Source organism: Sceloporus occidentalis, unplaced genomic scaffold (genome assembly GCF_023333645.1).
Source record: "Sceloporus occidentalis isolate IW3139 unplaced genomic scaffold, rSceOcc1.0.p SCAF_2, whole genome shotgun sequence".
Lineage (NCBI taxonomy): Eukaryota > Metazoa > Chordata > Lepidosauria > Squamata > Phrynosomatidae > Sceloporus > Sceloporus occidentalis.
Genome location: NW_028316982.1, coordinates 149177511 through 149191963, shown reverse-complemented (window position 1 = coordinate 149191963; position 14453 = coordinate 149177511). Strand labels below are relative to the sequence as shown.

Here is a 14453-nt window from a genome sequence, read left to right as displayed (position 1 = left end):
GGAAGAAGAGGAGGGAGAAGAGGAGGCTGGCTGCTTCTACTGCTGCTGCTGCCTTTTTCTCCTCCTCCTCCTCCTCCTCTTTCCTCTCCTCAAAGTTTGCCCGGGCTCTTGCCCAACGGGGCTGAGGGCTTTCCGCTTGGCACGGTTGGTTTTCCCTTTTCGAAGGAGGAGGAGAAGAAGAAGAAGAAGAAGAAGAAGAAGAAGAAGAAGCCGTCTTGGAGGAGTCTATTAGGGATTGGATTTGGCTGAGGCGCCTTTCGGGGACCAACTTGGAGGGGTTCTCGGTCTCTCTTTTGGGGCGATGGGGGATTGAAGGGAAGGCTGGTGTGTTCGTCGTCTCTCTCTCCCTCCCTCTGGCTTTTTGGGGAGGAGGAGGAGGGGGCCATGGCTCCTGCGGGGCTGCTCCGGGCGCCGGTGCTGCTCCTGGGGCTTTGGCTCTGGCTGGGCGCCCCCGAGGCAGAGGCGGCGGAGGTGAAGGCCAGGGGCTGCGGCGAGGTGCGGGAGGCGTACCGGGCCAAGGGCTTCAGCCTGGCCAGCGTCCCCTTCCAGGAGATCGCAGGTAAGGAAGGCAGCGGGGCGGCCACAAGGACTGTGTGTGTTTGTGTATCTCAGTCTTTGTGTTTCTGTGTGTGTGAGAGAGAGAGAGTTGCGAATGCCCATTGACCGGGCATCTCGGGGGCATCGCCTTCGCTTCCCTCTGCGTCCGCACTGCAGCCATAATCCGGGTTGACACCACTTTGGACTGCCATGGCTATGGCAGTTTGTTGTGGCATCAGAGCTCCGATATATATATTTGTGTGTGTGTGTGTGTGTGTGTGTTAGATAGATAGATAGATAGATAGATAGATAGATATCAACACACACATGTGCACACATATACACAGAGGAGCTCTGGTGCCACATATACACACACACACACATTTACACACATACAGACACGTGTGTGTATGTCTGTGTGTGTGTGTAGTGTATATATAGTGTATATTTAAAGTGTTTTTTTTTTTATCTTCTGAGCCGCCCTGGGTCCCTTTTTGGGAGAAAGGCGGAATAAAAGTGATATATGTGTGTGTGTGTGTATTATATACACACACACACACACAGACACACACACGTATATACACCGAGGAAACCGCCTCGCGGTTCTTTTAAACTGGGGCTCCCTCCACCACATCCTTTCAAAACCAAAGTTTGGCACCAAAGGCCTCCTCCATTCCTTTGGCTCCAGACCGAAAAAGAGACCGCCTGCTTTTTCCCCTCCAAGCCGCCCTCTCCCTTCTCGGCCAGGGACTAGAAACTTGCCGATTTCCAAGCTCCAAACCCCGCTCCGGTGCCCATGGCGACTAAAGCGGTGTCAACCCGGGTTATTTCTGCACTTTGGACGCAGCAGCCCCCTTCGCCTTGCCTGGACCTTTTCCTTCCCTTTCCAGGGAAAAGGAGCGCTGCTGCTTGGGGAAGCCGAAGGCTATGAATGGCTTCATTGTGCCTAAGAGAGGATCATTCCAAAGAGATCTCTAGGGAGAGGAAGAACCAAGGAGGAGATGGAGAGTTTGGCCAAGAGATGCACCCTTTTCTCTTTGGGGACAAACACAGAGGGATGAAGTTGGGATCTGCTTCCCAAGAAGCAAGTTCCTAGTCCCTGGGAGGGAACTGGGTTCCAATCTTGCCTGGGAGGAGGGTGGCTTGGATGGGAAAACAGAAACACAAAAGCCAGGTTGGCTTCCGCTCTGGAGTAAATTCCATGTCAAACTTTTTGGTTTTGAAAAGATGTGGTGAAGGAAGAAGCTCCAGTTTGTCAGGGCTGCTGTGGGGTTTTCTCAGTGTGTGTTTGAAGGTGTGCATATGTGTGTGTACATATTACCTGGCAAGCTTTGTGTGGGTGTGTGAGGGGTTGATAGTGGTTGCCTTTTGCCAGTAGAGTGTGCTCTGCTTCGTGTGGGATTCTTGCTGTCTGTCTGGTGGAGCACCTGGAAAGGATGAAAGAAAGGTTTGCTTCACCTGAGGAAAGGGAATAGACAATGCTGTACACCTGAGACTGGAACGATGTAGTGGGAATTACACTGAAGCCACCCCTCTCCCTGCACACCCTCCATTTCAACATAGTGATCCTTGGATATTATGATAACTTTTTTTCTTTTTCCTTTGCACCATCATAGCATACCAGTTTTTAAAAACACCAATTTTCGTTGGACTTTTGCACACAGGGACCTATGTGCTTCAATCCCAAAAATGTTTGAAGTGTTGGCGCCCCAGAAAAGCAAGCCCATTTGCTAATGGTTATCACACACAAGAGCACAACTTATCTTTAGCCGATGTCTGTGTATAATATGGTTGCTATAGTCTAGCCTTGCCCAGCCACCTATTCCTATCATGGGACTGCAGGGCCCATCATTCTCTCCCAGCCATGGCTCAGAATGATTGAGTTGTCATCCCACCCATCTGAAAGGCTCCAGATTATATTTGAGGGGAAGTGGTTATAGCCTTAGCATAGTTCAATATGTGGGAATTAAGTAGAAGAAAGAAAGTATGGTTAAGAGAGAGAAGAAAAGCTGTGTGTATGTGTGAGGGAGAGTGTGTAAAAGGACAAGGAATAGTTGTTCCAGCCTAGCAGAGTGAAACTTGCTGCCTGTCAGTTTCCAGCACTGAATTAAGCCATCCACCAAAAGGTCTCTTTAATAGTCGAACTCGAGGCACGTCAACTTTCACTTGCTCCTCTCCTCCCTCCGTTTGGGGCTGAGTAACACAATTAATATGGATAGCTGGCTGTTTACTGGGGTATATTAATCATTTTCGGAACACCATCATCATCATCACCATCATCATCATAATAATGGGTCAATTCAGACAACAGAAACAAACTTCTAGGTTTAATACGAATGGGGTTTCCTGCATGATTGGGTTTAGCTGTTTTGATTTTGAGGGGACACAAGTGCAGTTGTTGGCTGTCTCTGTATCTACTTTTAGGACCAAGCTTGATGCAGTATTAGTGATATAAATACAATGGATGTTTGTATTTTTTAAAAGTCAGTAGCTGTTGTCATAAGTATTGGGTTCATGAGTGGATGCTGGGGACGGAAGCTTCCTTTTGCAGCCAATACTAGGTTGGCTGGGGGTGAGCATTACTTTCTTTTGACAGGACTATCATTCTGGGAGAAGAGGGTGGTTAAACTGCGCCCTCACACTTTGATCCTGATGGTATTTAGCCCCATGCCTCCATAGCTGCTGTTCACCTTTTTAGAAATGTGAAAACTCACTGCATTCATGCAGCTTGCTTCATATCTAGTTTGGCTCCTTTAAGCTCTGTTTCAGGGCCAGATGATCCTAACAAATAGTTTAAATAAATCCATTTGTTGACCATAGGGATGTCCCTATGGTCAATACTTGATGCGTCTGACTCTCAGAAAAGCCACAGTCCTATAGCACAGTATCTGACTTGTACTTTGCATTTATTTAAAGTAGTGCTTCTCTGACATTTTGTGATAAAACACGATCAAAGAAAGAATAGTAAGTGTTATAGAAAGAATAATGAACTGTTTTGGCTTCAACAAAACCTAAACGAAATAAACAGTACATTAAATAAGGTGGGAGGGAGGGATGATTAACTATAGAAAACCACAACACAACAATGTATACGGACTCGTAAGAATACTTGAAGATGCAAATATATGTAACAAGTAGTAATGTTTATTTTAAAATGTATGAATTACAGATGTTGAATACAGATTATATATATATATATATATATACACCAGTGCATCTCAAAGTGATGGTCCATGGGTTGGTATTATCAGTCCATGAGCTTTTGGCTGTTTGTCTGCAGCAAGTTTCCAGGAAAGAAAGAAACAGTAGAAACTGTAGTACAAGCTCTGGGTGGGGACAGAGCTTGGAAGAGTATTTTTAAGACTGCAGGTCCCATTATCCTAGCCAACACAGCCAGGGATGGGAAACCAACAGCCCAGTTGAGATCTTTTGATCATCAGTCCACAACTTTGGCTTTCCTCACCAGGGCAGGTGGGAGTTGTGGTCTAGTAGTATGTTCCCTATCTCTGATTTACTTTGATATGACGCAAAGTCAGGATTGACTGGAAAGCATTGCTGCAACGAGCTGAAATAGTTGTGGAAATATGTTCACACAATGCTCTCAGCTTTACCCATTAAAAACAGGACAAGGTGAAAATTCCATCTGTCAATTCCTTGCTAGCTGCCTAGATCGTTATTATGGCCAGGTGGTTAAGGGGCATTACAAAGGGGAACACATTTTGGTTTCCTGATCATGAGTTTTTGATTCTTTTCAGAGCTGGAATGGGTAACTCAGCCCCCAACCATGTGGGATATGGAGTTTCATCTTCCACTAGTCTCCTTAATAAGGTGTGTACCAGCCATTCTTCCTAACCGAATGGTCCACCTTTGGTCACAGGGGCAGAAGAGCCTTTATCTGAAGCAGTGTGAAAGTTGCTACAGGGCAAGGGCAACTGCAGCCATGGCACACTGGGTTAGGTGTAAATGAGGCTTTTGCATCAACTGCTTTGTACCACATGTGGTTGAGAGAGCAGGCAGAAGATGGAAAGCTATTTTAGGTTAGATGGTTTTTTTTTATTGGGAAAAGCATGAACATAACAATGTTGCTTAGTAGGAAGAAAGAAGAAGGAAGAAATCAGCTAAGCAAGAAGAGAATTGTCCCATCTTAAGACATACAGTACTGGGATTTTTGAGGCCAGGAAGAAAAGTAAGAAATAGAAGGGAAGAGTCCTTCTTGTAGTAATTTCAAATGGCTCGCAGTGGCTGCTTGAAATTTCCCCTCAAGTTGTTAATCAATTACATGAGAGCCCTTCTCTGACTGAGCCCAAGAGCCTCTGGGTTTTTAAGTCAAGTTTTCTCTGGACTGACTGTGATTTCATTTTAGGTCAGTGATGGATGATGTCTGTTTTTCCTTTGCCTTTTTTTTAAAGGCCAACTATTACAGTTTGAATGGCTCAGGTGCTACTTTCCAGCTTTCATTGGAAAGTTTTTGGGTTTGTGGGTGCTTTTGTATTTGTTCTCCAGTTGTAGATGGCTCTAAGTGCAACACTATAAACACAGAGAGAAGGAGATGCTTTCAGTATTAACAAAATAGCAGATGTAACTGATGAGGAAACTAATAATTAATCTTTGTTTTAAATGACTATATCAGTCATTCTTGAACCCAATATTACCCTTCATCTTTGCTTTAATACTTGAGTCTAGAATATGAAAAAAAAAAGGGGGGGGGGATCCAGGTGTATCATTGTTCACTATTTTAGAAAGCTTCTCTGACTATTGCTCTGTGAGTTTAATTTAAGCTGATGTCACTTTATTGCAATGGTTTACTTTAATAGTACTGTATATGCATCTGACGGAGGGACTGGGTTATTTTAAGGGAATGTATTTGCCAGTATTCTCTTCTGTGGGTGCTTTGTTTGAAGCAAAACTAAATTTGGAAAGATGTAATGACATGCAGTGTTGTGACATTCATGTAGTCACCATCCCCAAGAAACTACTGTAACCGACCTAAGCTATTAATGAAAATGTATTTTGGGTCTGATTTCTGTTGGTTCTTATACAGGGCATATATAAATCAACTTATTTCAGTCGTATTTTGCATATGAAACGATGTACTGGATTTTAAAAGACCTTGACTAAGATTCAGTATAGAAAAAAAAATAGATGGTAATTTTTTATTTTCATTGAATATAAAGTTCTATGGGCATATTCAGAGTTTAGTGATTGAACTGATTAATTGATACCTTTGATAATAGGGTAGAAATATGCTGAGGACAATGCTGTGTAGAAATGAGCCGAGAAGGATCGGTCAAAATGAGTGGCTGTGTTCAATTTTTGTGGATCAGTCTTTCACAAATATTGTTTAAGATTTCCAGTGTTTTCCTGAAATAAAGGCATGTTTGGTACATGCCTTTGGTTTTCATGTAAAAACTATAACAGAGAATGTCTCATCCTTCAACTGTTGCTAGAGTGTGTTTCTTATCAGCCCTGTCTTGTGAATGAGAGTCTGTCCTATCAAGGATATATCTTACTGCCATCCAAATTTCAGCACCAATGATATGGATCTTTCCCATAAAGTCCGTTTAGTTTCCATGAAGTCTGTAAACTGAACTCATTCTTTTGCATAAACACTTGCATCGTATTTGACAATTTATGTCCAGATGTTCAAAATACTCCTATCGTAGATTACCTCACCTCCCCCCAAAAACCCACAGTGATACTAGTGTGATTAGTCATCTGTTTTGTGTTTGTAATACTATTTTGTGCTGGCCAAATGGCCGTAATAAAGTTATTATTATTATTATAATACTATTTTTCTTTCTCAGAATATTGTTCAGAAAACACAGCAGTCATGTGACAATAAGCTACTACTTTGTCATTTCATTATATGGGTGTTAAATTGCTAAGTGTAACTTTTTTATGCACCAGCTAGCAAATTTTGAAACAGAACACATACATCTAAATCTGTTTGGGGATTTGCATACACAGATAATGTGCTGTGTTGCAAATTTCTTTAGAGTATTGAATGTCCTGGCAACATTTCCATGATATGGGGGCTATAGGCTGGCCGCACACACGCAGCACTGGGGAAGAGGGACTTTTGCCTGCATAGATGATGGAGTGGATTGCTAAAATAAGGCTGCTGTATCCATGTAACTTAGAATGTTATCCTTCCGTGCATCATTGATCCACAGAACATTAACTCCAAAATTAAATCAAACTATGTGTAAAATATTAGTCTTCCATATGTTCATTCTCTCAGCCCATTTGAGGATTATAGAACTGGTATATTGTAATTCTTTCATTTAAGAACATGTTGGAAGTGATAGTTTGGGGGCATCTACACTGACTGAAAGACCAGAAAGTCCCAGATTTTGCTCCTGTTCTTTCTAATTTTATTTTGGAGATCCATATACCTTCTGTTTATCCCAGAATATTTTCAGTCAGCTCCCAGTTCAGTGAGAGATTTTTTATATCAGCTTCCCAGGTTAGTTTATTTTAAACCAATATGAAATCAGATCTATGTGTGATATAGTGGTTTCAGCATTGGACGAGAACCCTGGGAGAGAAGAGTTCAAATCCTTGCTTGGCCACGGAAACCCATTGGGTGACCTTAGGAATGTCACACTCTCTCATCCCCAAAGGAAGGCAAGAACAAAACCCCATGAACAAATTCAGCCAAGAAAACCTCATAATAAGCTCGCCTTAGAGTCACCATAAATCAGAAACTACTTGAGACACACAACAAAATAAAATCTGTAAGAACAGGAACAAAATGTGGGGTTTTTCAATTGGTCCTAGGTGTGCACTTTGACTGTCCAGAACCAGAGTTACTATTGCAATGCTGGGACCTTCTCAGGGATAAAAAGGATGAGAATCTTGCTACTTTTAGGCAGTTTACTGAATCAAAAAGGAGGGGGCAGACACAAGTGCATTTCCAGATTCTGTCCCTAGTATTTCCAGATAGTGCTGGGAGAAGGGGAAAAACATCCCAAACCTCTGCCTGAATCCTTGGAAAGCTACCACTAGTTGCAGTATACAATACTTTATTTACTTACTGTCTCTATATAGCTGTTTCATAACACAGGATTTCCGAATAACTCATAAAACAAATACTGAGCTAGATGGACCAGTGACTGTTCTACTTGGTAGAAGGCAAATCCTTACATTTTTTTTTTAAAATGAAAGTAACCTGAAAGTTATGAGTTGAATTTATTACTAGAATTTCAGAGGTTAAATTGCAACCTTAATTTATTGTCAGCCATATAGAAGATAATATTTCACAATTAAGGGTGCTGAAAATGGAAAGCTGCTTCAGATGTTATAGCAAAAAGTTGCATAAGCACAATCCATACCAGAGGTGAAAAGAATATTATTTTGCTGTTCATGTCTCAGTGGAGAAAGGCCTTTCCTGATACTCAAGAAACCCCATTGAGAAGGATGTATGCAGTTGTGATACTATGGAGATATTCTCTGCACTTCAGGAAGTAGTCACCGTCACAGAAATACATGTGTTTTCTTGGCACAGAAATGAGGCTTCTGCATATAAAACCTTGTTTTTTTCTACACCAAAAATGTGTATTTCTGCACAGAGGAGAACCCCACATATTTGCACAGATAAATACATTCCAAAGCACTCAAAGACATTGGGAACTGCACAGAAAGCTCATCCAGCAATGACAGAGGATATGAAGAGGTACCTCTCTAGTCCATACTTTCCTCTGCTGCAACATCCAAAAAAAAAGGATGCTTTGACAGATCCTATATACCTCTGTATTAAGAGGATAAAGTTTCCCACTGTATAACTCCCCTTTTCAAAGAAGCCTAACTTTAACCTTAAGGAAATACATGCACATGCTCAAGCATAACCTCATATGCAAAATGGAAGTACTAGCATTGAAGGGTTGCTGCTTTTCTCAGTCTCACAGAATTAATTTTAACATTGACTGTGATTAAGGTAACTGGAAAGGTTGAGTAAAACTATGCAAAACTATTTTGAAATAGATGTGAACATACCTTAATTATTTATGTTGTGACAGCTGGGTATGGGTGAGCTTGTCTTTTCATAGTGCCATAAAATGCATTCAGCAGCTTTTTCAAGATTCATTGCACCCCATTCCAGATTAAATCACATCTATATAACTGTCAAAAATTGTTCACATTAGGTCAGAAGCAAACTCAATGGTTTCTGCAAGTGGTAGCTTTGTCCTTTGTGCAAGGTTGGTGAATGTATGTCTCAGCAGATGTAGCTGGGTTGCAAACTCTCAATGATCCATCACCATTGGCAAATAGTGATAGGACTTGCCAATGAACAGTTTCAGCTACATGCTCCTTGAGTTTCTTTTCCTTTTTCCAAACAGCACTGTGGGCTCCTCCCAGTCCTAATCTTCGTATCCCATGTATTATGCTGCAGTTACATTTTTAATCAAGGAGTGGGAAGGTTAAGAGTCTGTGCATCATTTGTTGCTAATGTGCTCAAGCCATTTTACTGCCACTGTGCTCATTTTTTTGCTTCCTTGGATATCTTATATACTCTTCTAGAGACTTGGTGATGTTCAAACACCAAAGAGGTCAAGCACTGTGTTAAAAGCTTGGCCATTCTTTTTATACGTTTGCAATAAAGAATATATTAATTTCATTTATATTACCACTTGGCTCTCATAAAAGGTCAGTTTCGGTTGAATGTACAATTACTTGCAAATGGCAAGTCTTATAACAAGTCATCAACAATAAAAGCTTTTTCTGGGCGATTTGTTTTTAAAATTATCACCTGCTGTTCTCTTGACTGACTCTGTGGACCCTGCAGGATCACCCGACTCTCAGCTTGCTTTTAAATTTTTTTATTTAATTTTACTTTTTTAACAAAGGGCAGCACACTACACACATTAATCTTGGTTTCTGCTTTGTAAAGTAAGGATTGGTGTAATTACATTAAGGCTTTCAGTTGAAATAACAAGCCATGTACTTAAAACACCATTATAGTACTAAAGGATCAGTGGTCGTATTTCCAACATAGTGAAGTCATATTTTCAGTAAAATATTAGACTTCAGATTACCATTACTACCTACTTCAGCAGCTTCTCCATTTGAATAATTGAGTTATCCTATATAGAACCAAGAATGTAGACCCCAATGTAGTACCAAGGAACTGACAACTCAGGAGCCTTACTGTCTGTATTCAGAGATAGGCCAACTGCTGACTTGCTCTCCAGCTGATAGAGATGTTGCTGCTGTAGATGACTAGAAGGTAGTATTGTGCTGCAGTCTAACCAGCAAGAGTGTAGTGTAAGAAGCCAGTGGGGTTTTAATCTTACCTTGTTAAGATGTCATCTTTATTCTTGAGTATCACTGTCAGCCGCTAAGCCCTGAGTGCTTTCAGAGAAACATCTGTGACAGATTCCAACATCAGTATCATAGGCAGAATCTACAAAACAAGTTCTAAGCTTCTCTTGAATCTGCTTCAGTTTACAGTATTTTGGATCCAGGTCAGCCCTGACTTGCTGTGTCAGGTTTTTTTAGTCCAAACTTGCCTTGTGAGTCACATGGTTGTGTTTCAAGTGTAAAATCAGGGCAAGGGCCATGCCAACAATATGCACACAAGCAGCGGCATCACTAGGGGTGTGTGGAGGTGTACATCTAGTGGGATGGTACCTCTTGTTGGACTGGCGTGAGTGCTGGGCAAGTGAGAAAGGGTGTTGCTTCCCTTTCTCACTTGCCCAGCACACCCAAAAGAGACCTCTGGAGACCATAGCACTGCTCCCCTCAATTAAACCAGGCTCCTAAAGTGGGGTAGTGACCTCCATTTATGCTCCAATATGACTATAGCTGTGCCACTGCCCCCTCCAACAGCCCAGGCTGCTGAGGGGCCAGTACCTTCTGTTTGGCCTCTGGCATGGCTGCAGTCACACTACAACCCAAACAGCCTTCTGGAGGCCATGGCAATCTGCTCCCCCACTTCCCCCACACACTGCGTGGAACCAATCCCAAGAACACCACTCAAGTGTCTTATTAGTATGATGTCCTGCATTGTCTTGACTATGTAGTAGTAGTTTTAAAAAAACAACACTCCTCCTACATGTGCTGATCCAGGAAATATTTTTATTCATATTTATACCTACATATTTGTATCACAAGACTTCTTCCTGTCAGTTCTTCGAGAATACCTTCCCACCTCAGGAATGTGTGAAGATTCCTTGTGAATAATACTTGCCCAACATCCACCCTTAATGCACTTTCTCTTATAAATTTTAAATCTGTGGTGGTATGTTTCTTGTGCTTCTAGTGTTATGAATTTGCTCAGTCAGAAGCTTTACTTGAAACAAACAAACATTAACTTTACTCACAAGCATGTAGATGAATATAACATGGGGGAGTACAGACCACCGAGAAACGGCAGTCTGCAGGCACCTGTTTTTACTCCGGAGAGACAGCGCAGCCCACAAACCGTCCGCCATCCCACTGGAGTAAAAAGAACCCAGAAAAAGCGGGTTCTTTTTGCTCTGCCATTGTTACATTTTGAGTGTGCCAGTGGCGCACTTGTGATGTAACGGACATGCCACAGCGTGCGGATGCTATGCATTCGTTACATCAAAATGGTGGCACCTGTATATGTGGGATGCTGCCATTATTGCAACACCGGCACATACTAGGGTTAGGGACTGTGCGGTTGGTGCGCGGTCCCTAACCCTAAAATCGGCACCAGCACAGCGCATTTGAATCGTCTGTTCCGAGCCTTATTTAGGATTGTTTCATAGATGGTATAGTTACAGTATATACAATGAATCAACAATTGCAGGTACTTTACTACTCAATTTCCTTTCACTAAATTCTCCTAACCTTAAACTGCCCCCTTCTGCCTCTAAACTATTACCTTCTGCCTCTGAACCCTTTCTCCTTCAACAGAGATCTGAATTCTGCTAAGGGAACTTTGCACTGAACCCCAACTGACTTTAACTGCCTCTCAACTGAACTGTTGACTATCACTCACTCCTCCCCTTTATAATCACTCTTCCTACAACAGCCTCTCCTCCAGAGCCAACTTGAATGTCAACTGGCTGTTGGCAAATCAAGTCTGCCTAGTTACTCTGTCACAATTTGCATATGCACAGACTCAAATATCTTGTCAGATTCTTTGTTTGCAATTTGTATTTTCAACACCACCTCATCTTTCTTACTTATACGTGCTCCTCTGCATTCTCTCTGCTTTTATACAGTACAATCCTATATGTGTCTGGGAAGAAGTATGTCCTGTTGACTTTGGAGGGACCTACTTCCATCTAAAGAGATTCTCTGCAACTCTCATTTTGCTTTGAAAAGAAGGGGGATGGTTGTAGTTGTGGCGGCAGCAACAATAACAGATCTTCACCATGACAGCCAACCCTGGTCCCCCATAAGCATCAGCACTTTTGTATGTGCCACACCCATTTGTCCTTGCTGGAGTAGACACTCTCATTCCCCCCATCCTATCCAGCTACAGTTGTCTGAGGAAAATGCTATGTAGTGATACCTATGTGTTCATATTACCAGACAGGAAAGGGAGGAGGGAGGAAGGTAGTTCCTATGGAACAACAAAATATCAGCATGCCTCCTGCTCACCCCGGTACAAGATCAAAGCTGAAACTAAACTGTAGTGTAGATCACACATAAAAGTACAACAAAAACTTGGATAGCAAGGAGAAATCAGTGTTTGACTTTAGGGGCAAGAAGAAGTGAAGGTTTGATGTGGGAGCCAGGAAATGTCATGCATTAGCAGGACAGGCCTAGCAATGGGGCTGCAATACATTTTCAACCCCATGTAGATTAGACTAGATAGTCAAGCTACACATCATTTTAGCCATATAGTTCTACCCTTGAGTGCTGGGTTATTTTGGCAGTATGCCTCATCATGATTTGTACTGGATCTTTCATATGGAAATGGAAATGGTGGTTGTGGTCATGTAGAATTATTACTTTGCTTGTAGTTGTGGTTGTGGCATAATTGACCAAACTAGTTCTATATTATGGTCTTGCTATACTTTTCAGTGGCTGCATTCTGATCAGAACAGCCTCTTCCACAGCCTTTCTGTGGGTCTCCTGAATGGAGATATCTGTCCACCTGTTATCCATGCACCACAGCTGAAGACCCTCTACTCCTTGGTTTAATGCTGTGTCTTAAAACAGCAGATCTTGCATACCTCTGTTCTGAAACCTTGATTTCTCTATTCCCACTAGTTTTACAGCAGCTGTTTCATAGCAGAGAGTATCAGGGTTTTAATCTATTATTTATTATTAGGTATTCATTGCATCTATATCCAGCCTTTCCTTCCTCAAGGTGCTATCTGTGGCTCCCTTGCTCTTCATATTATTCTCACAGCATTCCTGTAAGGTTGATCAGGCTAAAGGAGTATACCTGGCCTGGATTACCCAGTGAATTTTATTAATCTGTCATATTCACAACAGGTTTAAGCAGTTTTGTATCTTGTTTCTGTGGTAAAGTATTTAGTGTCACATTGCATACAACCTAGAAGTTTGTTCAGAGAATTCTGGAATTCTTTATAGTCTCTTTAGAGATAACTGTGTAACATCTGTTCTTCATGAAATCCTATAAACAATAGCTCCTGGTAAGAAAAATGATCTATTTCAGCATTAATTTCTTATGTCAAGTCACTTCTTGAATCAGCTGTGTATGACACAGAACAATATGGTTTCAATTTTTATACACTTCCTACTTTGTTCTCCTCTATACAATGAGGCAAGCATTTCTAAACACAATGGATATATTTCCATATCTGTGAACATGAACTAAAATGTGTATAAGTTTTGATGCAAAGCTTGCTGTCTTAATTGGCAAGACTGCTTTTCAGACATGTGAGGAATCCATTTACCGGTTTGAAAAGAGACTGAACAATGTCTGTTAGTTTAATGTTTTAATCATAGATAGCACAATAGTTACAACAATCAACTCCATGCCACATCAGGCTGAAGCTTACGTGGTCATCGCTTTCTTTTGCCAGAACATACTTAGAGCCTCTCTGTAAACACACTGGGATCAAATAGTTTCTTAGTCCCAGATAAAGTGGACACACTGAAGCAATGGAAATATATCAATACAACACTTACATCATTGTTCTTGTTGTGTGCCATCAAGTCATTTCCAACCTATGGCAACGCTATGATAAACCTACCATGGGATTTTCTTGCCAAGATTGGTTCAGAGGGGGACTTGTCCTTGCCTTCACTGAGGCTGTGAGAATGTGACTTGCCCAAGGTTACCCAGTGGATTTCCCTGGCTGAGCAGAAATTCAAAGTGTGGTCTTCAGAGTGGTAGTTGAACACTCCAACCACAACACAATGTAACAGAGTAAACTTTCCACACATTACAATTCCTCCCATCAACTTGACAAAACTCTGCCCTAATACCAGCATGGCTGTTTTGCTTCTAAGTGACTGCTGCTATTCATATTAAATCCAAGTGAGAAATAATATTTAAGACAAATAGCAGTTCATTTGATACTGAATTAATATGTCTGATTAGAATACCGAGGGACAATAGCCGAATACCAAAATAAAAAACATTTCTTGAGCATTTGACATCTACATATCAAGATATGTAACTTTGTAAGATATACACTGAGACACTATAGTAATGACTATTTTCATCTTTACATCCATATCTGTGTTAGAAGAATGTTTCTATGTGGACATTCTTTGCAAAGGCTCTAAGTATTGAATAAGGGGTGGGAAGCAATATCTGATGCTTTTCAACCTGATCTCATTTATGGGGCTGGCATGTTGTGACTGTCTTATACATTCTTTTCCAATCCAAATTTTTGTGCTGATGTTACTTTGTAAAACAACAAGAAACAAAAGAAAACTAAACTTCTGTTAACGCTGTGCTGTACCTTGTATCTTTAAGTAGGGTTGCCATTAGTCCGGACCTCCAAACCGGGACAAATGTA

At 41.5% G+C, this 14453-nt stretch overlaps 1 protein-coding gene across 1 annotated transcript in view; it reads left to right on the top strand.

Annotated features, from left to right (window-relative positions):
• Nucleotides 1-384: 384 nt before the first annotated feature.
• GPC6 (glypican 6) overlaps nucleotides 385-14453 on the top strand; it is a 917335-nt gene continuing 903266 nt past the window's right edge. The window contains exon 1 of the mRNA XM_089508392.1: nucleotides 385-559. Within this exon, the coding sequence (XP_089364518.1) occupies nucleotides 385-559 (175 nt within the window). The remainder of the gene's footprint in view (nucleotides 560-14453) is intronic.